Here is a 25,439-nt window from a genome sequence, read left to right as displayed (position 1 = left end):
TGTTTGAGTGCCTTTCAGCTCGTTATTTACACTAAAAACTAAGCTTTAAGTGTGCAGATGAGTTAACATGAAGGGTAGCTGATGAATATAGCCACCTAGGCATTGACTAGTTTGGGTGTCAGAAGCTTTGATGGGCATGGTTTCAATCAACAAAAACATATTTACAACATAGATAACAACATCTACAAGAAATCTAAATTTGATCTATAAAATTAATAATAATTAGTTTAGGCTACTAAAATAATAAGTGGTCTCCTGCTGTTTAAAAGCAAAGTATCCCGATTATCACATTATTGTCCTTATCTTGATGTAACCCTCTCATGAATCACATCGCCTCTTGGCTGTTATTAAACCACTGAATAACGCTGCTGAACAAACACAGAGCCAGCAACACGTTTCACTTCAGTCCTGTGGTTTTGGAAACCCCCCTCTGCCCGCTCTCGTATCCTGAACTGACACCTCAACCGAGCGCTCTCTTAAGGGCGGGACTTCCGGTTGAGCGCACCCGGAACATTCGGATGCAAGTTTCACTGTGCGACCGTGCATCCATATGCTCGTTACTCTAAACGTTTTAATGTGATTTAGGTGCTTTTTTCTACCCAGTAGTATTTGCAACAATGTTATCTTTAGACTTTCTTGACGATGTTCGTCGCATGAATAAGCGGCAGGTAGGTACCCGAACATTACTTTACCCCGATGTTACGACAGCCTCTTTGTATTGTAAGAGACCTCAAAGCTAACGTTTACTAGCCGTCGACCGCTTTTTAACGTTGCACCCTGTGTGTGACTTGTTAGCAACCTATAAAGTGAACAGTCTTGTGCACTGTGGTCTCATTTACACTACTACATAAAATACACCTGGAAACCTTGTTTAAACAGTAGTCCTGACTTCAGTGTAGCTAGCTATTTTCCTCATTTTACCACACTGTTGTCAAGGCACCATTAGCTATAAAGTCTAACGCCAGATTTGCTTACTAATGAATCACCAATGAATTTAATGTTATCTCAAGCATATGGTGGAAAACAGTCAACTACTAGGTTGGTCTTGAGCTAGTTCATGCCTGAAATTGTCTTAGTCTAGTTATATAGGCACACCTATGTTTTGAAGTATGTGTATTTTATTGTATTTCCATATGGTCCTGAAAGCTGTGTATTTAAATTACACTGTACATGTAAAAGCCCTACTAGGGATAAGAGTTGAAAATTAGCAATAGCTATAAACTGTTTGTGCAGCACATCAGTTTCGTGCTCTGTATTGGAACTATGTTAAATTGCATTGTAATAATAATAAAAGGGTTGTTATTACAAATGCAATTTTAAAACTCCTTTTTTGTTTGCAGCTCTATTACCAGGTGTTGAACTTTGGTATGATTGTTTCCTCTGCGCTGATGATCTGGAAGGGACTGATGGTTGTCACTGGCAGTGAGAGTCCAATTGTTGTTGTTCTCAGGTAAGTTAGTCACATGTGTTGGGATTTTGAGTCTTGTTCTGCCTTAACTTTGGAATTTCTATCTCTGCTGATGACAGTTAGCATAGAATTTAACTTCCCCTAAATAGTAGTAAATAACATACATATATATAAAATAACTGCATGGAAATCTACATACAATTTGTCACCAAATAATACAGTGGGTTATTTATTTATAGTAGGCAAGCCACTGTTGGCTTCATGCTGGATACCTCAACAGTGGGTACGATTATATTTTTTGGGGTTAACGTTTTTCTTCAGGCAGCTGTAAATTATTATTGGAGAGGTTGAGGGCTTTGGTAGCACAATTGTGAAAGTTTAAACTACATTGTACCAAAACCCATATCTATTAGGAGAAGTAGCTCAGTCACTGAACCTCTTGGATTTTCTCATTTATGACTTCATATCTTCAATCTATTCATCTAGGTGGTAGTTTTACTCTATACTTTAAAGTATCTCTATCTACTGTAAATTTTTATTTAAACGGTCATGGGGGCAGCAGCACCCACACCCTCAGTCTAAATTAAACTGAGTTAAAATGGCAAACAACCTTGAAGAATTGTGTATGTCTCTAGTACAGCACCGAATTTGATTTAGATGGCATTCTCTCTTTGAAATATCACACAAACATCACTGTTTGGGAAGTTAAATTTGAGAGTCCATTTGTTTAGCTCCATTTTGACCTAGCCATGAATTTTAGTCCATACAGCTGTAAGCAAACCAACACAAAGAATACCTTAAGGACCATCTTAGCTGTTGATCCACTGTTGACCTATTGATCATACGGTCAGGATGAGTAAGATTAGACTGCTTTTTAAATAATGTTATGGCTCGTAATTCCCTGTAATGAATGTTTATTCTACCAGATGATCTTTCAGTGAAGTCATTCTTTTGACTAAAATATGTACTTATTTTTGTCATGTCATATTAGCTTTAGTTTTAAGTAATGCAAGCAATACAATCCCACTTTTACAGCTGGTAGGTAGGGATGTCCATGGAATTCCTGATGCAGTTAGTTTTTTGGTCCTAATCCAAGTCATGTAATGTTGAGCAGTCATGTTGAAAGTTGTTGTTAAAACCTCTTTGTGGCTTTACAAACATTACAATTTGCAATTGGGCTGAGTTTGTTTCCTCACTGCAAATATTTAGCTGTTTTTCAACTCTTAAAACACTCACTGCCACACGTCTTGGATATTGTCTGTTAAACAAAGGTTGAGATTGTCATGGCATATTAATTTAGAGAGCAAATGTTTTATTTAAATGATCTAAATGGTACTCTCCCATTAATTTCAGTGGGAGTATGGAACCAGCTTTCCACAGAGGAGACCTGCTGTTTCTGACCAACCGGGTAGAGGATCCCATCAGAGTCGGAGAGATTGTTGTCTTCAGGATAGAAGGCAGAGAGATCCCGATAGTACACAGAGTACTAAAGATCCATGAAAAGTATGAATATTATGAATGTTATTGGTGTTGTCCATGATTAAGTTGTACTTTCTGTATCACTGAGTCCCATGCCTGCGTATCAAACCTGAGAATGACAGTCATAGTATTGAAAAGACTCAAAAATGCTCAGAGAGGTCGCTGTGATATGTCACACTTATCATGTATCCTCATCCAGACTCGTATGTATTGAAAAAGATGACTTGGAGTACATTGTGGTCTAAAATCACACTGATACTTTGTCCACAGGGAAAACGGAGACATTAAGTTCTTGACCAAAGGAGACAACAATGCAGTGGATGACAGAGGACTGTACAAGCAGGGCCAACACTGGCTGGAGAAAAAAGATGTGGTGGGACGAGCAAGGGGGTGAGTACATTGTTTGGAAAAATCTTTATTAGTACAGATACAGTATATCTTAATGACATAATAGGACAGATAACTTCACCTATTCTGAACTACAGTAGAGATCAACTATAAAACTATATGTGTTGCCAAGGCCTTTCTGCAGGGTGTGGACATAATAATAGCAACACTTGTGCAGTCTGATGGGATTGAGTGTGATAGCTTTGTTTGGAGACAAACTGACAAGGTCATATGCAAAAAGCAGCAATTTCACCTCTTTGCTGTTTAAGATTTGGGGGTTTTATGATCTTTGCTAGATAATTTATGTTGAACAAGGTAGGACTTGGGCAATTCATCCTCGTCATCAGTGCTTGTCCAGATGTATGAGAGGGATAGTGTAGGGAGGTCTGTCCGACACGCCACGTTCACGCCATGTCCAAACAAAGAGCACGACTCCGTAACTGCATTCTGGTTGTTTATGAGACAAAAAACACCTTTACCTTACAAGATGCTCCTCATGATGCGATGCTGCATCAAAAGTGGACAAAAGATAGTGGTCAACAGAAGAATAAGGGCTTCCTACTCACCCCCCCTCTTTCACTTACAAAACAGATAATATGCAGGTGCTTAGGTGATATTAATTACCCACTACTGCTACGAATCAGTGACACACACTCACAAGTACCATCAGTGACTGAGTGACAAGCATGCAACTCAAATACATCTCTTGCTCCTACAGATAGGAAGGGCATTGTACACTAAACACGTTTTAAGTTGGAGCAGATGTTCATCCCAGAAAGATTTTTTTTTAAATTTTATTTTAATTTCATGAGGAGTGTGCGTGTCTAGTTACATCCCTTATGCTAAAGCCATGAAAGTTTTTAATTCTGTGACTTATGTTGTAGACCTTCTGTGTACTGTAGGAAGTGTTATCAGTTACAAACTGACATACATTATAGGCATTTCTTGACTGTAAGCATTTTTATCATCTCCAGGTTTGTGCCATACATTGGAATTGTCACCATTCTCATGAACGATTACCCCAAGTTCAAAGTAAGTTGGTTGAACCCATCACAGCAGTCCCAGTTGGCACGCTTTGCTTTTGAGCTTCACAATTTTCAGCATGACCGTCTAATTTGTTAAATCTCCTGCTTTCATTCTGCAGTATGCTGTTCTCTTCATGCTGGGTCTCTTTGTGTTGGTCCATCGGGAGTGAGGTACCCAAACTTCAGGACTCAAGAAGGATAAACTACGTCCAGGAAACCTCAGTCATGCCTTTCAAAACAGAATTAAGTTAGACTTTGTCAAACCCAACTGGCTCTTTTGTACCATTTGTTTGAACATTTTGTAGAAATGTGGATAGGGTGTTTACATTTGAAAAATCCAAGCTTTAAAATATTTTTGTGAGGGAACTAGGCTAGATTTAGTTTGAAATTGATCTTTATTTGTAATCCTCAGAATGTGAAACAGCATTCGTCAAGATAAATTAAGTCTTGTTTCTTTCCTGTTGAATCATTGTCTTTGAAAAAGATATGTGAAGTATTTTATGACAACTGAATATGAATGATATTAAATATGAAATCTGGTTACCATCCACAATGGATTATTTCAACTCTGTCTCTTTTTCTTTTGGCCAGTATTCCACACTAACAGCCACAGCAGAGGTCGTCTACCCTGCAGTGGTGGAATCAGATAGATAGACACGAGTCACAAGTGGACTGATGATTATGGCTACAACTGTTTTTATTGATATACAAAATCAAATTAATTCACATAAAGTAGGTATGTCTTCTGTCAATATTTGTTTATTGATAAACCACCATCCCAATGTTCTATGAAACCAGTACCAACCTCTCTCAAATTAGGATGAATTTGCGGAGCCTGAAGCCTGAAATAGTATGTGGCTCACGTGTTTTTTGATGAAATGAAATTGTGTAATGGCTTGTTGGACAACTTGCTTATGTAAAGGTCACTGGAGTGGGGCCCAGGCTCTGCCTCTTTTTTAGTACGCTGAGCTTTTCATTAGTGCAGACTGTCTTTGAGCATTAACCTTGTTGCTGTTCTCGTCGTTTATATGATGTGAGCGCACTTAAGTGGTCTTGCAATCAAGGTGAATTCAGCTGAGGCTATCCAACACCGGCGTGTAATCATACAGTGGTATGGATCATCATGTAAACTTAATATGGATCCACTTGAAACTCTATCGAGCTACTTGAACTTCGACTTAAATTGAATGCATGCTGTCGTCTTCATTAGACCTCAGAGACCTTGACCAGGTTGCCAGTTAGGTGGGGCTTTTTGCCATTGCTATTTTCTGCAGTTCTCACAAAAACAATGTGCCTCAGTGGTCATGATTAGACATGAGAAATCACACATGGATTAGGAAATTAAACTATCTGAGCAGTGTCCTCTAAAATTTGACTGTTTTTTAGATCAACTTTGTGCAATGCTGTAGTTGGTACAGTGTCAGTTGTGGAATGAGCACGAGTTTCTACACTGTCAATCTTCCATTATGGTGAGGCCCTGAGGGAACAAAGCAACACCAAGTATTGTGGTATAATTGTGGCCCTTGATCGATGAATCACTTGTTTTGAGCCTGAGATGCAAATATCACGTCTTTTAAGGAAAATGCAGTGTTGCATGAAACTAGGCCGTGTCAGTTCATCTATTCTCTGAACTTAGTGAGAGTGATGCCGTGATGGTCAGACAGTCTTCTAATGAGACTGACATTCAGCGGTGCAGAATGTCTGAAATCACAAGTATGTGTGTGTGAATGCCAAAGGTTATGAAAAGAGCAAGATACTAGCTGCAGCCCTACGACTAAACTTGCAACTTTAGCACCCCGAAGTGACAGAGAGGCCGTCTGTCTTATCAGCTCTAAATTAGCAGAGAGAATCAGCAGGTTCTCCTGTCCTCAGAGGACTGATGGTGATCACAGCAGCATGCTGCAACTGGCCAAATGTCATGTTGCTCATTGTAAGGGGCCAGGCCTGGCCCTGAGAGTAGGAGGGGGGTAGGAGGACCTGGGCAGGAAATTACTATATGTGTTACTCTAGAGGGAAACATTAGATATCACCTCTGCCATTTTCTGTATCTGGACACACAATTTACACCAAACAACCTCTAAGAAATGATTTCAGTGTTCATGGAGCTTGTATTACTGGTTGCAATGTTCTTTATGTTGTGGTATATCATTTTTGATTGGTTTAATATGAACTGTGAGAGCATGCTGAATGTTCCTCAAACAAATATAAATAAACTGCTGTTTACATGGTACCTCCATCCATAACAGCACCCACCCCAAACAATCATTTTAGCCTTTAACAGAAAATAAAATCAAACGTTAATTAATAAACCCCCACTGAACGCTTGCTAACTGGTATATTGCTACTCATTTAGTTTGGTGCCGGAGAAGGCAAACATTCACATCTGCCCTGGGTTAAAGATGAATCGTGTGGTGCGTAAAAGACGCACAGCCAGAGGCGCGGTCCAGCCAAACCTTGACAATGAGTCGACTGAATACATTTTGATTCATGCAGCTGGCTGAATAAAAAGTACACGCAACATAAACAGAGCCCACCCCCTCAGGAGAGCCTATAAAAGCAGGATGTGTCTGTTCAATCCACAACCAACAGGAGACATTTGGAGATTTGCGCCCTGCAGGACAGCTCGCCACTCCGCGTTGAGATGAGAGGGTTTACACTGAATAATGTTTGCCAGTGTGGCTTATTTACTTATCTTGTCCTATTTTCGTTCATGTCTTTTACCGCCGCAGTCAGTTTCGACCTAACTGAGCTTAGGAATAAAGTTGCAAAAATTAAAGTGAATCCAAGAGGCAATCTTTGGGCAACAGGTAAGAACCATCTTCATCTAACAGCTATGGTGTAATCAGTCATGTTTGCTTTGGATGGAATCTGCCCAATCTAATTTGACAAATGTTCCTCATATAATGCATTTCTTTCTCTACTTGATCAAATGCATTATCTGCCTCTAACGATGGTGATTTTGTCATGTCCCTAAAAGGTTTTTCTCTCCTTCAGGTCTCACTTAATTTAAGTCTATATTAACGAGCGTTTTCTCTGATTCGGCAGGACATTTCATGGGCAAGAAGAGCGTGATGGATACCCCCCTGCTGCCTTCAGCTGAGGGGCAGGGCGTTGATGCGCTGGAAGTCACCCTGCCTGCGGAGCAGGGCGCTCTCGGGGAGCTTTTCCAGGAGTTCCTGCGGGTGGCGTTGCAAGCGCAGGTGGATACACAAGAGAGCCGCACGAAAAATCAGGTGAGAATAATGTCCAAACGTTTTTTTTTCATTTAAAATGACTGAAATGGTAATTTTGTCATTTAATTAGACGTTATGGACTCTCTGTTTCAGGAGGCGGACATGTTGATGAAGATTTTAGAAAGCTACATCCAAAGCAGAAAGTGATACAGAGGATGAAAGTCTGGCACGCATGAACGAGGATCCGAGGACTCCTGGCCTCATGGGTTCAAATAAATAAATTAGACACAGTCTACAGTCTCCTGCTCATCATGATTGTAATTTACTGTAACTGTCATTCTAGCTACTCATGTGCCATTTGCAATACTCGTAAAGGTTTTTCCCGATTTGTTTTAACGATGATATTTCACATTGTCTTGTCGTTTAAAGTTATTTATATTAAATAAAATAATTATTTGCACTGCTGTGACTTTGGCAGATAAATGACGACATTCTGATAGATCACGTTTTGATCTTCTTCTGTAAGAAACCTCGATCACTTCATTGTGGCTACACCTCTGGGTTTCTTCTATATGTTTCTGAAATACCTGTACAAAATGAAATGTACAAAAAAGATTTTATTGAAAATGATAAATGTCTAGACGCCCCTTTAGTGAGAAAAGCATGACTCATTGTTCGCTTGTTTCTGTAATTACAGCTGGATGTTGGTCTACGCTTATCAGTATGAAAACTTTAATAATGAATTTTCCCCCTTCTGTTTTCTTACTGGGGTCAAGTACATATGACCTTCACAGCCTTACTCACCTTATTTATAGGCCCAACTCTAACAGCTGATTTTTCAGCATGAGTAAGCTCCTTTTCGCTTTTGTGCAAAAGGCCTTTCCAAAATAACACTTATATAAATACAAATGTAGGCAGCTTATATAAATCACACTTTCTAGTTTTCTGAATATTTCGACATGAAATCAATATTGTCTTTTGTACTTTTTCCTGTCCTTTGCATAAAGGGATGATCTGTTCTCTCGATCAATAGCTGTGAAGTGAGATGGCCCATGCAGCTTCTCTGCCTTGGGCTAATCCACTGTAGGTAACGGACAGGCTATTTCAGTATCTCTCCCACAATGCACTGTCTGCTGCTTTATGTCACTTTCAAGGTGCTGTATGTGCTCTGTGTCCAAAGTAGTGAGGAGGAGGGAGGAAACATACATCATCATGCACTACTCAGGTGAGAGTTGTACAGTCTAGATGTGAACTCCACAATTTTGGCCCAATAAGTGACTCAGAATAAAAAACTCTCAGTTTCCAGCTTATTAGGTACAACAAGCTAAAACTAATGCAGTCCAATGCAACAGCCCCACAATAAACCCTCCCTTCATGAAGGTTATAATGTGTTGTCTTTGCTGAAACTATTTTAAAGTTTTCAGTTGTTTTCAACTTTATGCTTGTTTTGGAAGCTGCAGCTTGTGGTGCTGTCGAATTGCATTGCGTTATACTGAGAAGTATTTCTAATAATTTTTCTACTCATTGTTATAAATGGGATCATCACAGTCACGCAAAATGACCATTAAGTCGACAACTCCATACTGTTGTATTAGACTGCATTAATTCTAGCTAGGTATACCTATAAACTGCCTTTTTAGTGTACCCTCTCAATAAATTTGCAACACACAAAATGTCTAATCAGGTCTTTGTTCAGAGTTTTTCAATACAGACCCAAGACTGGGTCAGTTTGTGGACAATAAATAGTTTTTCTTTTCTCCATAAATACACATTATAAGCTATCATTATTTTGCCAAACAACAGCCTTGAGATCCTGGAACTTCCAGGTGCAGAACATTGTACACAAGAAAATTGGGTACAATTTGATGAATAAGCCTGCCCCATAGGTTACAGAAAAAAGTAAGTCCCTGAAGAAAAGCATTCAAACGTGCATTCAAAACGCAGACGAGGAGAGTGGGTAACTTAAAAACATATTCTGCAATACAAGTGTTCCTTTTGGTTAAAATGTTCTTTTTTGGTTAAAAGTACAAAATGTTCCTCGTGCTTTGCAATGAAAACACTTTATAAGAGCTAAAATTCGGGACGTTGTATTGTATAGTAATGAGTCAGCCATAGCTTATTATTTTTACTGATAGCTCAGATACACGGCGGTCTATGTTCGAATGTTGAGAGAAATTTCATCTTCAAACAGAAACGCAGTGTCTTTTGTTAATTAATTTGAAATGTCAGGCAACTGCATGTTAATCTGTTGCACAGTGCAGCTCAATGTGTTGATACAACAATTATTAATTTCTGTGTATGTGTGTGTGTGTGTGTGTGAATGAGTGTATATAACTGTCCTCTCATGAATTAAAATTGCAGATCCAAACATGTTGCAGAGTGTTAACTGTTGAGGAAGGTGGTGTCTCCACACAATTTGACCGCGCTCAGATCTCCCATGACGTATTCTTCCTCACTCTTGGGGGAAGAAGAGATTCCATTTAGCATCTCCATGCTCTCTGTTTACTTTGAGTGTTTGCTCATACAAATGCTTCGTTCCTTTATATGCTCAGATTTATCTAGTAATCCCTTATTCTGTCGACCCACACAAATGAACAGCTCTGTGTTTCTGAATTCACAGGAGAGGCGATGCTTGCCAAAGAGAAGACCATTTCAAATTTAAATTCCAGGAAAATAAAATGTTATTCCTGCGCAGACAACATTTTATTCATTTCTTTCATTTTTTTGTTGGAGTGAATCCAGGCAAAAGTCGTTATAATTTATCCCCTCAAAATATATCTCTGTCAATTAGACAGCAGAGGAGGAATCTAAGATGAGTTAGAGAAAGACTTTGGGCAACTGAGGTGTGGATTGTACTAAAGTTAATAACAAAAAGATGCCCCTAATATTTTGCATGTTCACTATACATTCAAATGTATCCAACAATCACCCAAGCTTTGTAATGGATAGAAATGGTATTCATAGATGGTCATTTAAGAGAACACAAATCTGCTGTGATTGAAAATAATTCACATGAAAAGTTAATGTGGCTTAAAGACAATTTCTAAAGAATTCCAATCAGCATGAAACAACAACAGAAGACCATAAGAACTACATACTCGGCTCGGTTATGGGGAATCAGTTGCACCAAATGCTGGGGCTAAAAGAAGGCAATCAGCAGCCACCACAGACACTGGTCAGCTTGAATAGGCTATAATAGGGGATGTTTTGTACTGATATATGTTTTTTTCTCATATCAGGGAGACTAATATTGGCCATCTGACTTGTTTTAGCTACAATGACATCCAAATCATGGCCTGTTATCCTAAAATGCTGCTGTGTGACATATTTACTTCAGTGAGGGATCAGTATATCATGTGTTTCTATGAGGGTGCTTCTTGGACAGTTTTGTCTTTCCCTAATTAAAGCTTGGTTGTAAATGGGTTTCACATGTTATGTGAGGGGATTTTAATTTGAACAAGCATAACAGACAGAAGGACACTGCTCTGTACAAACACGTCCTGTCACGGCAACCCAATTTGCATTGGTGCAAGAGTGATTTATGATCATTTAACATTTTTTGTCACAACATTAAACTGAATATTTGAACTCACCAGAATGAAAATAAACGTCATGTTTTCATCTGACATGTAAAGAAAAGAGCAAAAACTCAAGCCCTTTAGCTTTTTCAGTAAGTGAAGCCATACTCTAGACTTAACCAAGGTAATTCACCACAACATTAACCACCACTGTTCATAGTGTATGGTGCTACGTACAAACATTTTCAGTGGAAGATAATGAGTTATAAGCATATGATCCAAAGTCACAGGCATATGCTAACGTATTTGAAACTTTTGGTATCCTGTCTTCGTCGTCCTGCATGTTTGTTTTTTTTGTTTTATATCGTTCTCTTTTAATAATGACTCAATTTGTAGCCACCAGGTAATGTTGATGCATAATTCACAATGTGGATGTATGTTGTGTCAACAGTAGTAGCCTTGCCTTCTACTTGGATTTGTAAGTGCTCACTTTGAACACCAAAAGCTGACAGAGACAAATGTGGCAAGCTTTAACTCAATAAAAAAAAGGCTTTGGGCAACCGTCCAAGTCATTATTGACTGAGTGCCCCAAAGGCACCAACTTTCAATTGAGTAATCAATCTTGTCCCCATAGGAGATAAAGTAGTCTCATAGGTTTAAATAAAGAATGTAGTGGCATATCACGTTTATCTTACTTTCATTCATTTTTGCCAAGGGACTGTGTGGGTGTGGGTGCAGAGTGTATAGTATTATTTAATTCAGGCCTGAGACTGAACATCTGAAAAATGTATGTAGTCAGCATTAAGCTTACCATATGGTTGTAGGGTGTTCTCACCAACTGCTTACACTTGATACATCTTCCTCTTGCAAAGTGTAAAACTAGCAATGCGACACTGCCACCCTCTGGCATAAAAACCCATACTACATACACATGAACACATCAATGCCATATCCTCAGAAACCACAAATCATTTAACCAGCATCAGCACAAGGCTGTGCACTTGTACTCAAGAGATCATAGCTGGGCTATTGTAAGCCTACTGCCTAAAGTCATGTCCTGCCATGGAGAAATCAGCACCAAATGGATACAGTTCATGTTTTTCCAGAGGCAGACAGACAGATTGACAGACTCAGTGATGGTAACAGGGCTAGCACATTCTTTGTTTCTTCTCATTGCATATGACACATTACATCCCACTGTATTCATTCAAACTCATTCTGTAGTGTACAAGTAAAACCAAATAACTCTTAAGGTGGTATATTAAAATGTTTTGTACATGATAATTATATGATGGGCTGTGTCATAAACCCAGTGATTCACTGTTATAAATAATAGCACAACCTTCAAACAAGTCACATACAAATTAACATAAAACACACAGGAGAGTCGACGCTGCGCTGTTTATATAGACTGCAATGTATAATATGATACATTGTTGCAGGGCTCAACGTTCGAATATCCTCCATCAGTTTGTTTTGACTGGCGATGTCATTGGAGCACGTGACCGTCATTGCGACGATTTCATTGGTCGAGCCCAGAGGAATCTGCACAGTGGGGGCAGGACCACCGAAGCCATTTTATTATTATAACAGCAAAGGTGCAGGTGCATCAATATATATATTTTTTATAGTTACAGTTTTAATTTCAGAGCTCACGATACCATGGGGCAGTGTGGGATTACGTCATCCAAAACCGTCTTGGTTTTCCTCAATCTCATATTTTGGGTAAGAAAACGATAGATGTTGGAACAATCTGCAGCATCCCAGCTAGTGAGGCCAGGGATGGAGAGCATTAGCAAGCTAGCAAACTGCGCCAGAGATGCGCTGCAGTCTTGCAGGTCGGCGATAGACGAGCTGCTCTTTGTGAGCCGCGATATTTCCGGACACAGCGTCACTTTTGCTTTCACTGTGAGGGGCAGTAATTGAAGAAACAATGAAGTGTCGGTGGCTGGTTACAGTGTGTCGGTATCTGCCGCCCACAAGTTGTAGCTATGACGTTATGCAGCAGCTGCCTGGTCTCTGTGGCGGCTGCTGAGTTAACTGCAGTGCTATCTGAGCTAGACTGTATCATGATATTAACAGACAAGCAGAGTTGGATTAAGTGATACATAAATATGGAAAACGGAAAGGATGAACAGAACTATAAATGGTTTAGCTTAAAAAATACAATCTGTCCCCAGGATGTCTGAATAATGCCGAGATAACGTTGCCCAGTTCAAGTTGCACCAGCCTGTAAAATCTGTTGGATCTGTCTTTGCTTCTGCTGGAGCTAAATAGTTTGTAATGTATGAAATTGGGCATAGTTTTCTGAGAACATTTTTTTTACCTTCAACCTTAAATTCGTTATCTCTTAAATGTTTTGGCATGACCATAGTTAAACACAGTATTGCCAAAGCAGTTTGATTTACAATGCAAGTATAATAATAATAATAATTTTTAATGTGAGGGGAAAAAACTGCTTTACAAAATGCTACACTATACAATACTACAGTATATACAGTACTGTACTCTTTATGCGCAAATGGAATGTAATTGTCATGTGAGATCCATAGAAGAAAACAGATATAGAATAACAAAATGAAAAGAGGAGGCGGATCCTTAGAGACCGCTTTCTCTCTCTGACTCCTGTTTCTGTTTCTCTCTGCAGGCTGCAGCTGGAATTTTATGCTACATTGGAGCCTATGTGTTTATCACATATGACGACTACGACCACTTCTTTGAGGATGTGTATACTTTGATTCCTGCTATCATAATAATAGCTGTCGGCACTCTTCTCTTCATCATTGGCTTGATTGGCTGCTGTGCAACAATACGTGAAAGCTCCTGTGGCCTTGCAACTGTGAGTGTGGACTACTTTGATTTGCACCCTGAAAATCAACTGAATGCAGAGGAAGAGCACACAGCGTTTCTGTTACGTACTGTAGGGATTTGAGAAAAAATGCTGATTCAGTTGCACTTAAAAAATTATTAGCAATGTCAAGTAATCATTTTATTTCTAACTCCCCTTACTAATGAGTCTCTGAACAATTTGTCTTTGTTGTCATCTCAGTTTGCGGCCATTCTCCTGCTGGTGTTTGTAACAGAGTGTGTGGTGGTGGTGCTTGGCTACATATACAGGGCAAAGGTAAGCATTGTGACATTGGAATACATGAGTGATCTTTTTCACAAGTAAAGTTAAATGAAAATAGGTCTAAGTTTGCAGAATTTGGGTCCCAGATTGAAAAAAAAATCCCTTGTATCTTGTACAATGTCGGAGATTTATAGTCAAATTTTGCATTGTATTTTGTGTGTCTACTTTTCTTTGTTTTTTCCAGGTTGGATGGATATAGTTCATAGTAAATGGAGTTGACATTTTGGCAAAACATAATAATCTGTTGCATGATGGTAGTGTTTCAAAGCTTCCTTTGCTGTGATTAATTAATGTTGATTTGTTTAGCTGCTCTCATGTATTACAGATCCCTTTGGGAAAGAGTGTTGCCTGTAAATTAGTTTTATGATAATGTGAAAAAGTGTTCCTTAGAGATAACATATATAAAAAAAGTTGCAGTCACTGAACAGGGACAGTAACAGCTGCTGTGTTGTTTCAGGTGGAAGATGAAGTGAATCACTCCATCCAGAAGGTTTACAATGAGTACAACGGCACCAACACTGATGCTCCCAGCCGCGCTATTGACTATGTGCAGAGGCAGGTGAGAAGAATAGTCTGTTTTGACATTTGAGTTTGAATAAATTGACATTTTTATGCCTTTTCATGTATATATTATATTGATGTATGCATATTTTAGATTGTGGAACAAATTTGAAATTGTATTCTTAACTCCAGACCCTGAAGATTTCCCCTCACCGTTTTTCTCTATTTTCTTTTATTGTATTGTTGTATTTATTTAGCTTCACTGCTGTGGCATTCACAACTACTCTGACTGGAGGAACACGCGCTGGTTTAAAGAATCCAAGAACAACAGTGTCCCAGTCAGCTGCTGCCAGCCCACCATCACTAACTGCACCGGCACTCTCACTCGACCAGCAGATCTCTACCAGGAGGTACAAACAAGATGCTCAAGTGTTGGGGAATACTAGCTTAAGATATGGATGAAAATACATAAATATTTATATTAATGTTCTCTGACATTATTGCCTGTGCATTTGTTTTATAAGAAATGTTGTTATGCCTGTGCAAATCTTTTAATGTCATTTATTCTCTGTCTTAGGGTTGTGAAGCTCTTGTTGTGAAGAAGTTAAAGGAGATCATGATGTATGTCATATGGGCTGCACTCACTTTTGCATCTATACAGGTAAGGACGACAAGGTTAAGGCAAGCTGTTTTAACATTTAATAGCTAGACTGGATATATATTGCAGATATCTGTAATTCAGGTCTTCCTAGTCAAAAAGAACATTTCAGATATCCACAGCGTCTTTCTTCCCAGGACAAATGACGTCACTTTTGCCATTCATGTGTATTGAGCTTTCAGTTTCAGACATCCACAATTGCATTTTTGGTATTGAGAAAGAACATTCTGGATATCTACAATAGAATTCTTTCTAGGAAAAACTCCCATTTCAGATATCTACAATCCAATTCTTACTAGTCATAATTTTTATTTCAGATATCCAGTAAAAATGGTAGTAAAAAAAAAAAAAAGTATTACGGATATCCACAATTGGCATTATGACTAGTCAGAATGCATTCGCAGATATCCACATATGTATTGTGGATATCTATTGACGAGTAGATAGGACGCCGTTTAAACATAAAAAGGGTTCATTGACTATCTACAATTATACTTTAGATATCCATAATAGCATTTCTCCTAGTCAGAATTATATTCTTAATCAGTCAGAATGGCAATTGGAGACATCTTACGAGTAGAAATTGTATTTCAAGATATCTACAACTTTGATTGTACTAGACAAAACTAAATTTAAGATATCTTTAAATCCTTAAAAATTATGAGTGGCTGTTAGCTATTAAATGCTAAAATGGCCATTTATACTTTTTAAGGATTTAAAGATATCTTAAACTTAGTTTTGACTAGTACGTACAAAGACTTCTTAGTATATGACTATAGTTAAATCAAGTCAGAAGCTTGTTTATTGGGAGCATAATAAAGCTGCAGTAATCTCTGTCTGCACAAAATGATCTGACAGCAGCTCTGACCTAATTGTGTCAAAGGATTTTTACTGTATTTAACAGCTCAGCATGGTCACTGCTGACCAGGAAACCCCTGCTCCCAAAGCAGTGACAAAGACAGCATGGCCAATCACTTAATTTTACACTCAAACATACTCATTGTAATATGCCATGGATCGTGTGTCTCAAGATCATTTGCTTATACAGACAGATTTCCTATAGCAGCATAGTGACAAAAAGAAATCAATCCACGAGATCAGGATGCTTGATTCGAATTAGAAAATAACTGATTAGTTCTTGCTTTTCGAATACACGCATGTTATTTCCCTGCCAAGTTTACTGAAGGGTATTAGGACTCTAATAACAGCTTTTCTTTCGTTCCCTTGCTGTCTGCCTGCAGATGCTGGGCATGCTCTGTGCCTGCGTGGTGCTGTGCAGGAGGAGTCATGACCCGGCGTATGAGCTGCTGGTTACAACCAACAGCTATGCATGAAGGACGCAGTTGGCCAACGAAGCACTCAAAAATCAAAAGGAGCGTCACCAGACATGTCCACACAGTAGATTTCAGCTGTAGTTAAATAAGCTCAAGCACACCTTGCACAATTCATGATAAAGTAGCGAACACTGATGATGTGGTTCGGGTGGGCGGGGACTTCAAGGGGAAACCAGTTATTTATTGACATGCTTTGTAAGTTACTGTTACTTTAAATGTTCTTTTTTTTCTAACAAATATTGAAATATTTACAGAAGCCAAAGTTGTGTATGGCTAATTGACATTATTGATGTTTATGCAGATTTCTTTTTTCTTTTTGTGGCTTCATCCCCAGTGAGGATGATGAGAAGTAATTTGGAGCATATGTGTGACGTTGTGGTTGGGAGTTTTGTATGGAATGTATTTCCTTGTGTGCTAGTTTGCACTATGGCTGGAGCTCTGGAGATATTTCATGGCTGTTTAAATGGAAAATCTATGCTAAAAAGAACATGTACACTATTCTCAAGAACTTGGTTTGACCAGATTTTGTGAAAATGGAAAAATACCTTTTATCATAGAAAGAACAGATTCAGTCTGCCATTTTTCTTTGTGGAGCAGCAATGTGTTTTGTCTCTTAAAGCCATGTTTGGTAGAAAGACTTCTTCATATTCACAAATATTCAAGTTGTGAATAATGTACATTCTGTTTTGGTGCGGATGTTCTCTGAATCAGGCTTCAATAGTGAGGCATTGCCAATATATAAATTGCAAATGAATCTTTTAGTCTCCAGTGCTATTAGTAGGAGTATTATCAGTGTTACCTGAAGACCTGTGTATGTGTAGATTCACTTTGTTACAGTCAGAGGATTCCTTCTGTTTAGTTTGTTAGTTATAAACCTGCTATAAAGAATCATGACACATTATTTTATACGTTTTTGTGAAATTGTGCACTGTTTTAATATTTTTGAGCTGTTAAGTTGACCCTTAGATATTTAGGTAGTGCCATAGAAAAAAATACAAGAAACAAAAATTGTGTATAGACCGGAGAACAGGCAGGAGACAAATAAACTCATACATTTCAACTAGACTGTGTTGTTGCCATTTCATCCACATGGTTGTATATGAAAGTAAACATGTTATCAGTTAAACCATATAGAAGTAACGATTTGATATTTCATCAGTCACATTTTTGCATCTTCATTAGCTGCTACTACCTGTGATGGTCTACCCAGGGGTCACACAGAATACAGAATGGCCAGCAGACATAATTACATACATACATACATGCATACATACATCGGGATTTTTGAACCAGGATTGTAAAGAGCATTCATTTAGGAAGCCTGGCAGAGAGTGTGTGTGTGTGTGTGTGTGTGTGAAGTGGCGTGTATTTATCTATGTGTCTTTGCAAGTTTGACACATGATGCATACTTGTCTGTATTTTTAAGCATGCATGTGTTTTGGTGTGTGTTGTCATTTGTCTGTATTTTCTTGTTTGTGTGTCAGATTTTGCCCAGATAGTTTCCTGGCACCAGTCCAATCAGCCCGCTCCTCTCCGCTGTCCACCAGCCATCTTCTCCACGTTCCAACACGCGGACCATGTCTCCTCTACTGACAGACAATTCATCCCCTTCCTGACCAGTCAATATGCACAAAGATGACAAGTGTTAGTTACAGATAGGTGACACTAACAAACTTTTTTTCACTGAAACCTCTTACATAAGTAGCTGCTTTATCTTTTTAACATACTGTACAATCGGAGTAATGGTATTCTGCTATTGATAAACTTGGTTTAATGTCCAGTAACATCTTAGTATTGTAAATAATTATAAGACTAATTAAGACTAAGTAATGCATTCATAGTGATCACCTGCGCAGCATATTCATAAAGTGCAATGTAGCTGTCTTCATCAGCTGAATATGTGACCAAAGGAGCGGCATGCTGAAGGCCTGGTAAGGGTGCATATCCTCCATCTGACATCTCAACTGAAACCAGAGTGATAGCAGGAAAAATCAAATGCAAAATGTGAACTTCTTTGAGGACTTTAGAAATTAAAGATTACGATACATTGGATACAGTACATTGATATTTCATTCAATTAAAATGAGCAATTATAAGATGTTTCTTAATTCACACATTTATTTATTGAATCCCATTGAAGGTATGGTGTTTTACAAGCATACAAAATAGGTTGAATACCACCAAGGAAAGAAAAATGTAACCCTCATTTTGTGTACTTTTTAAGTTTATATAATTCATCTTTATAACTGATTCATACAGCCTATGTGAACTGTATAAAAATGACGCACTACTGTATCATGATTTTATTTCAACACATCCTGAGCACTTCCTTTTCAAAGTTGTACTAAAGTGCAAGAGATTAAATGAATGCAGTACTTACACTCACCAATAGATGTCAGTGATGATTGAGAGTTTTGAAGACTGTCGGCACTGATGTTTCCAGAACTTGCAAAAAGGGGATCAGAGCACCTGAGTGATCCAGGTAAGGAGAGATATTTAGGATTTACACAGCGGCTTCCAGAAATGTTCTGCTCAACAGACAAATAGGTCTAAATAACAGCTGCATGTGATTCTTTCAGATAATTATTTGTCGTGACCAAAACAAAAGAAGCTACTGCAGAAAGATGAACCAGGAGGAGAGAGAATTTCATTACCACTACAACAATCTGGCAGTATTCATGAGTACAGTAACAATGCTGTCTCCTCCTGATTCCTCCTCCAAGGTGAATTGTGTCAGACCTCATCATGTCTTGTCCTCCTGGGAAATGAGCTTGGCCATTGCTGTCCCTGGATGTCTCTGTCTGGTAGTAGCTCTCAAACAAAATGGGCTCTGTGAGAGGAAAACGGAAGCAGCTCATTTGAGAAGTGAGGTCAAGTGTTGCTTTCTGCCTGCGTGTCCATTGAAAGAGAAACAAGTTGAGTAGCACTCTAAATCCAGTGTAATGGCACCTCTTTTTCTCACTTCTCTCTTCACGTTTGTAGTTTTCTCTGAAGGGGAAAGGACAATCTAAATGTTGAGTAGTCTCTAAATCTTTCACATGCTCACCTGGAGGCCTTGATCCCGTGCTCTTCATCCCTATGAAGTCGTTGTTGTTTTCCGTGATGTCACACTGTTCCAGCAGCTTCCTCACCTCTTCGTAAAACTGATTTTAAAACAGGAGGCCATTCCTTTGAAATCAGATTTGTACACTGTTCCTGTATAACTCAATAGATCAACTATATCATAACATATCTGTGGTTAAAGACTTTGATTTAGCAGCTATCCATGCTAGAAAAAGAAAATTAGCACGTCTGGCTAAATCATCCACCAAATGCGTGACAACATGTGCTTATTGAGTCTACATATATAAAGCCATGCTAGCGTTGGGGCTGTACTTAGCTACAGCGGTGATTTGAGGTATATGCTAACATCAGCATGCTAACATGCTCACAATGACAATGCTAACATGTTGATGTTTAGTAGGTATGATGTTTACCATGTTCACCATCTTAGTTTAGCATGTTAGCATGCTAACATTTGCTAATTAGCACCTCCTCTCGGGACCATGAAGGTTTGTATAAAATTTCATGGCAATTCAAAGTTGTTGTGGTTGTTGAGAAATTTCAGTCAGGACCAAAGTGGTGGAGCGACCGACCACTACATGGTTAATGAAAATTAAACAACTTCATTCAGATTTGAACATTTAAGCTCATTGTACTAAAGTGTGGCCTGAACTGAATCAATATAAACCAAAATAGTGCCCTAACAGAACAGAATTTCGCAAATTTCTGAAGAAAAATTGCTACTAAAGTTACATTTGTGCATAAGCTTTGAACCTGCACTTGAATTAAAGTCAAGTGTTCAAGTGAGACATTGGGGTTAAGTTGGGTTTTATCCATTTAAAACTATATAGGTAAAGAGAAAGTGAGCTCACCTCATCATCTTTGACACACTGCATGGAGAAATGATTGCAGTGGTCCCAGAGAGAATACCTGAGCATGCTGATGCGATCTCCCTCCAGCTGCTGGAACACCTGAGAAACACATACACACCACTGGTTTCTACTGTACCAGTCCCAAGTTAATATCAGTAATATAATATGTAGAGATCTGATTCTTGTCTCTTGCTTTGTTTTCCCTCATCCCACACCTTGTTATGCTGCATTATTACACAGTGGCAGTATCATCTGAATGTATTAGGAATAGCTGTCAATTCGAATGTACCTTTTAAAAAACCTTATAACAGAACTTGACTTGTATGATGAAGTATTACTGCGTGATTGTGGGTTTGTTCTATTTTTAGTATGCTCAATGCAAGACTAAGTGTTTCCTCACCAGTCAGCAGTAGGAAGGTGCTGTGAGAGGAATCATACTTTGTACTGATAAAGGGGATGTGGTGTGAGGTTTCACCTGTGTGGTTAGAAGCCCTTGGTCTGGGTTGTGATCATGTTAGAGACCAGTGCAGGTTATAGGAATATAGGTGACAGTACCTCACAGGTGCCTCTGTGTGTTTCTTCCCAGTCCTGGCGAACACTTTCTAGCTGAACAATGTTGGTAAAGTACAGCTTCTCTGTGAGAGATTAGATATATTATTAATAAATCAACTTTTTCCATTTGCTTTCAAGATTTGCACACAGACAATCAGTAGCAACTGTATTCAGAAATGTCACAAATACAGTAAACACAGATGTATGCAGGTTGAAAATAGAAATGATAGAGACGAAACGTACCTGCTTCATTGGCCGTCTGTCTGCATTGCTTGGCCCTTTGACGTACCTGAGAAACAAATATTACACAGGAAGTGGGAAGGGGTGTGACAAGTTCTGACCAAGAACAAGGGAGACTTTATCAAATGAAAACATCATTATTATAACATCAAATTCAATTAGACATTGGTTAACTTGGTTTAAATATAATCAGGGTCATTTGGGGAATTGCCTGAGATTGAATGTACCTCAAAGGAGAGGACAGATGAAACAGTAGCACATGAACATAATTCAGTTCCTCTTTGCTAGATTCTGCTTCATTGCATTACTGTGCACAATTGCAGAAAAGTCACACCACTAATGTTGCCCTGCTATCAACTGGAAACTTGTAGTTCATGAACAGAACCGAAGGGATGGTCATTTTTGTGCTTTAAATGACCAATTTGTATTTATATCCCTTTAAACCACAAACTGGTCTGACATTACTTTTATAGTGGCGTCACTTGTTTAGTTATTGTACCTTGTCTGAGTTTTTGGATGCAACAGTTGTCTTCTCAGCCCCCTGTTCTGCGTCATCCGCCTCCCTGCATCTCTGCTCATAGTTCTTCTTAGACTGGGCGAAACAGAAACAGAAACCACTGAAACTACAGAGGTCCACCAAAGACAGGAAGAGTTGTGTAGTGTTTGCTCTTTATACCAATGATGGCCATATGCAGCGTGCCTTCAAATGAGCTGTGGCTATTTTCCTACCTCCATGGTCTTCTTGTGCAAAGAAACCTTTTTCTTCTGGACCTTTTCCATGATGCTTTCAAACTATAAGGAGAGAGAGAAGAGTTGCATGTTATCATTGCAGGAATCTTAGTGGTCCATGCATTACTTGGCCATTACTTAGCTTTGTAAATACGTATTTCCGGCAAAGGGATTTGAATTAGGGTTGAATCAACACTTCTGTAATTCATTGTCAACAAAAAGTGAACATTTACAAATATATCAAACCACACATTATGTCAGGACAATCCAACCCCACCTCTATATTTGTGTACCATAAGTCAGTTGTTAAGCAACACAAATTGCCCAGTACCTTCTTCCTCTGCTCTTTCTGCCGTTCTCTGAATGTCTCAATCTTTTTCACCTCCTCTTTCAATATATCACATAGTTGGATGTGAAAGTTCCCGATGTTCTCGATTTCTGCAGCCAAAAACAGCAATGCAACAAAACGAATCACTCTACACTTCACACAAATAAGAACAATAGCAGCAGTATATACTAGTTTGGTTGAATGACTGGATGAACTTACGTGTTTTTAGTTGATCAAAGGACGCTCTCAAGGTGCTGGGAAAACAATGCACATTTAAGATGAGAGATAGTTCAGTGACGTGATAAATCAAAGAGGCAGATGATCTTTGGAAACTTAAAAACAAACATTTATCACCCAACATTATTTTAATTCATTTAGGGCTGTTGCTCAGCATCATGTGTTTCTTCTTGTTCCTTTCTAAGAACACACTGTCACAAAGAGGCTCAACTTAACTGCTGGTGACTGAGCAGCTACAACAGAGTACTGTCAAGGTCACCTCAATAGCATTTGTTGAAAGTGGGTAAAAGTTGGCTCAATGTTTTGCCAGAGAACAGGAAACTGGCGACAGATAACTGACTGACCGACTGTATACTGAGAAACGGGCTGCTGCTTGGTGATACACACTCATGCTTTTTTTTCTGTCTGGCATACACAGAAATGTGTGTTTCCTCTAAAAAGAATATGACTCACAGGGGACTGATGTTTTATATTTAATGTTGCAGGTCAATTTCAATCAGTTTAAAACAGTATTTAAAACTCATCACATTGTCTTTCAAAAAATGAATAGGTGACCCTTTTCCAAACTAGAGTTTATTCGTTTTTTTAACAATATGTCATACTTGTGTGTATGTGTATACAGTACATAATATTGACCTCATAGCCGCCAGACTCTGAATGCCAAGCGATGTATTTACCTGATCTCTGTGTGTCCTCCCGCTTTGCGAGCAATAGTCACCAGTTCCTTCCCATACTTCTCCTCTGCTAGTGCCCTGTGCAGTACGAACAGACACGTGTCACTCTGCTGCCCAGAATTTGTGTTTCAGTATTTAGTTGTAAATCCTGACAGAAGGAACACATCATGCATCACTGTATTTAGTCATTTGCACCTTTCAGTCTGTTGCCATGGAAGCTCTGGAGGGTTTGCTCTTTCACATGAATTAACACTGACTTTGGTTTTTAAGCCAGAACATCACCAAGAACCATTTTACAGTTGAATGTTTTATTTAATCACAGATTAATTAGACAGTAACAATATAACAAAGATATTGCTCCTGCTGATGAACTCATTATCTTCATCTTCATTTTTTTCAGAAAGTTCAGTTAATGATGTTATCATCCAAGCCTCATATTGTTGAGGGGTGCAATGTAAACTTGACAACAGAGATTTTGTCATTCTGTGGTCATTCTGGTTATTGTTGGAAATATTTACTTTTACATTCATCCTATTTGATGTTGATTACACAACAATTGCAAAAATGAAGAATGTGTGGTTTTACAAATATCCCAAATCCCCAAGTGTAATGGTTGTGGTTTCAGCTATTGAAACACAGACTGATGCTACCTCATCTTTAGAAGTTCCTCCACGTCTTTGCACATTTGCCTTCCATCTCGTAACCTTTGGATCACAGCGTCGTAGCCAGCATGACAAGTGAATTCAGACCCCTGTATTGAGAAGAAATAAAAACCTTAGAGAAATACTGCAATGAGCCGCATTGCTCAACAACTATTGCAACATGTCCTTGAGTCAATCCCGGACTCACTATGTGGTAAAATGCAGAACTAGCACATAGCAAAAAAAAACTCTGCGTGGCATGGTAACATACTCTGTACTTCATCAAACTGCCCCTTCCCCGGGCGAATGCAAAGAGTTATAATAACTTTAACACTGAGGGAAGATTTGCAACAGAGAGTAGAAACAGTTATTTATAGTTTACATTGTGTGACATCAATGTGGTGCAAACCTGGGCTAATTTAGGACCACAGATGACATGGTATAGGTTAAAATATAGTTTTGTATAGACCAGTGACAGGAATGACCATGACAATGTAAGTGTTTTGTTTTATTATCTGTGCTAGACATGCTATTTGTATAATGAATAACTTACATTGTAGTTTACTTACCATGTGAATTCAATATAAAAAAACTTTAAGATTATTAATTATTGCATGACTCTGAAGATACCAGTGAACTTTCAATTCAACGACAGTTTCAGCAAAGCATGAGACCACGAAAATAGACTTACCCAGAAAGCATCTTTAAACATCAAAGGTGCCATCTCAGTTGTTGTTGCAGTTGCTTTCCTCAGTTTGAACCTCTCTTACAGGACTTTGAATAAAGTTGTTGAAGGTCATGGGATATTTAGCCAAGTAAACTGTGTTTAAAGCCGTGAGTCATTTTGAATGAGGAAGAGCTTCTGTCCCATGATGTCACTGACCACAGACAGTTCAGCCCATGTGCGAGACAGCATCTCTTTCACTATCATTTGGTGGCTAAAACTGAACGTCTTGAGCAGGTCAATGTTGTATTGGTGAAGAAATTGGTTGGTTTAGTCATTTACTAATTAACTCACACAGGCAGTATGGTTTCAATCACAGCTGTTGTGAGTAATACTGTGACTGATGGCTTTACCAGCTAGCACCCAGAATGCACCTAGATTATTAGCTTATATCATTCAAATTAATATAACACATTACCAATATGTTTACACATGAATATAACACACTATTAATGTATATGTTATATATAACACTCTATTTTAATCGAATCAGTACAGATCTCAGGAAAACATGTATTGTATTGTAACTGTGGCGTTTACGGTTTGCTTGTTTGATCGTTTCGCTTGTTCCTTCTTTTTATTTATTCTTTTATTTTTACTGGACCCCAAAGTTACATAAAGCAAATTAACATTTCACACACTCTCTCCAAAAGCTTTTTCATTGTCATCCAACTGTTGTTTTGTACATTCCCATCAAGACCACAAGGGGGAGACACAGACCTTTCTCAAAACATCTCAAATAAACCCAGTATTTAAGTATTACAAACCCTCCCATGGCACTGAGTCA

General features: G+C 38.6%; 4 protein-coding genes across 8 annotated transcripts; 3 read left to right on the top strand and 1 right to left on the bottom strand.

The window, feature by feature from the left end:
* The first annotated feature begins 524 nt into the window (after positions 1 to 524).
* Positions 525 to 4,865, top strand: sec11a (SEC11 homolog A, signal peptidase complex subunit). Of its 3 annotated transcripts, XM_070901828.1 has the most exons (6): positions 525 to 668; positions 1,341 to 1,450; positions 2,762 to 2,911; positions 3,158 to 3,277; positions 4,249 to 4,306; positions 4,419 to 4,865. In XM_070901828.1, the coding sequence occupies exons 1-6, from the start codon at positions 618 to 620 to the stop codon at positions 4,467 to 4,469; spliced, it is 540 nt and encodes a 179-aa protein (XP_070757929.1). In that variant the 5' UTR covers positions 525 to 617; the 3' UTR covers positions 4,470 to 4,865. The 3 variants fall into 3 exon arrangements, with proteins under 3 accessions (XP_070757929.1, XP_070757934.1, XP_070757930.1); XM_070901833.1 differs by lacking the exon at positions 2,762 to 2,911; XM_070901829.1 differs by lacking the exon at positions 3,158 to 3,277.
* Positions 4,866 to 6,848: 1,983 nt separating this feature from the next.
* On the top strand, positions 6,849 to 7,679 carry nmbb (neuromedin Bb). Its single transcript, XM_070910658.1, has 3 exons — positions 6,849 to 7,106; positions 7,345 to 7,532; positions 7,626 to 7,679. Exons 1-3 carry the CDS (start codon positions 6,941 to 6,943, stop codon positions 7,677 to 7,679), a joined length of 408 nt encoding a protein of 135 aa, XP_070766759.1. The 5' UTR covers positions 6,849 to 6,940.
* Positions 7,680 to 12,652: 4,973 nt separating this feature from the next.
* tspan3b (tetraspanin 3b) lies at positions 12,653 to 16,613 on the top strand. Of its 3 annotated transcripts, XM_070907866.1 has the most exons (7): positions 12,653 to 12,715; positions 13,638 to 13,829; positions 14,040 to 14,114; positions 14,578 to 14,679; positions 14,879 to 15,031; positions 15,199 to 15,282; positions 16,521 to 16,613. In XM_070907866.1, the coding sequence occupies exons 1-7, from the start codon at positions 12,653 to 12,655 to the stop codon at positions 16,611 to 16,613; spliced, it is 762 nt and encodes a 253-aa protein (XP_070763967.1). The 3 variants fall into 3 exon arrangements, with proteins under 3 accessions (XP_070763967.1, XP_070763983.1, XP_070763975.1); XM_070907882.1 differs by lacking the exon at positions 13,638 to 13,829; XM_070907874.1 differs by lacking the exon at positions 14,040 to 14,114.
* Positions 16,614 to 17,546: 933 nt separating this feature from the next.
* pstpip1b (proline-serine-threonine phosphatase interacting protein 1b) lies at positions 17,547 to 24,714 on the bottom strand. The gene is made up of 15 exons (XM_070904522.1): positions 24,620 to 24,714; positions 23,938 to 24,038; positions 23,291 to 23,365; positions 22,596 to 22,630; positions 22,380 to 22,486; positions 22,049 to 22,111; positions 21,819 to 21,911; positions 21,323 to 21,368; positions 21,083 to 21,162; positions 20,528 to 20,626; positions 19,660 to 19,756; positions 19,353 to 19,443; positions 19,000 to 19,082; positions 18,462 to 18,577; positions 17,547 to 18,225 (listed from the first exon to the last, which is right to left on the bottom strand). Exons 1-15 carry the CDS (start codon positions 24,650 to 24,652, stop codon positions 18,094 to 18,096), a joined length of 1,251 nt encoding a protein of 416 aa, XP_070760623.1. The 5' UTR covers positions 24,653 to 24,714; the 3' UTR covers positions 17,547 to 18,093.
* Positions 24,715 to 25,439: the final 725 nt, after the last annotated feature.

This window comes from Enoplosus armatus, chromosome 1 (genome assembly GCF_043641665.1).
Source record: "Enoplosus armatus isolate fEnoArm2 chromosome 1, fEnoArm2.hap1, whole genome shotgun sequence".
Classification (NCBI taxonomy): Eukaryota; Metazoa; Chordata; class Actinopteri; order Centrarchiformes; family Enoplosidae; genus Enoplosus; species Enoplosus armatus.
Note: the sequence above shows the minus strand (reverse complement) of the source record. Positions and strands in the feature narration are given on the sequence as shown.

What these genes read in the sequence shown, in the direction of transcription:
- tspan3b (XM_070907866.1), top strand. Translation starts at nt 12,653, where the DNA reads ATGGGGCAGTGTGGGATTACGTCATCCAAAACCGTCTTGGTTTTCCTC. An exon ending in GCTACATATACAGGGCAAAG is followed by an intron (nt 14,115 to 14,577) that starts GTAAGCATTGTG and finishes GTGTTGTTTCAG; the next exon opens with GTGGAAGATGAAGTGAATCA. An exon ending in TTGACTATGTGCAGAGGCAG is followed by an intron (nt 14,680 to 14,878) that starts GTGAGAAGAATA and finishes GTATTTATTTAG; the next exon opens with CTTCACTGCTGTGGCATTCA.
- pstpip1b (XM_070904522.1), bottom strand. Translation starts at nt 24,652, where the DNA reads ATGGCACCTTTGATGTTTAAAGATGCTTTCTGG. An exon ending in ACAGACGGCCAATGAAGCAG is followed by an intron (nt 21,163 to 21,322) that starts GTACGTTTCGTC and finishes AATCTCTCACAG; the next exon opens with AGAAGCTGTACTTTACCAAC. An exon ending in GGAGGACAAGACATGATGAG is followed by an intron (nt 19,083 to 19,352) that starts GTCTGACACAAT and finishes TGGATCACTCAG; the next exon opens with GTGCTCTGATCCCCTTTTTG.
- sec11a (XM_070901828.1), top strand. Translation starts at nt 618, where the DNA reads ATGTTATCTTTAGACTTTCTTGACGATGTTCGTCGCATGAATAAGCGG. An exon ending in GTCGCATGAATAAGCGGCAG is followed by an intron (nt 669 to 1,340) that starts GTAGGTACCCGA and finishes TTTTGTTTGCAG; the next exon opens with CTCTATTACCAGGTGTTGAA. An exon ending in GTACTAAAGATCCATGAAAA is followed by an intron (nt 2,912 to 3,157) that starts GTATGAATATTA and finishes CTTTGTCCACAG; the next exon opens with GGAAAACGGAGACATTAAGT.
- nmbb (XM_070910658.1), top strand. Translation starts at nt 6,941, where the DNA reads ATGAGAGGGTTTACACTGAATAATGTTTGCCAGTGTGGCTTATTTACT. An exon ending in AGGCAATCTTTGGGCAACAG is followed by an intron (nt 7,107 to 7,344) that starts GTAAGAACCATC and finishes CTGATTCGGCAG; the next exon opens with GACATTTCATGGGCAAGAAG. An exon ending in AGAGCCGCACGAAAAATCAG is followed by an intron (nt 7,533 to 7,625) that starts GTGAGAATAATG and finishes TCTCTGTTTCAG; the next exon opens with GAGGCGGACATGTTGATGAA.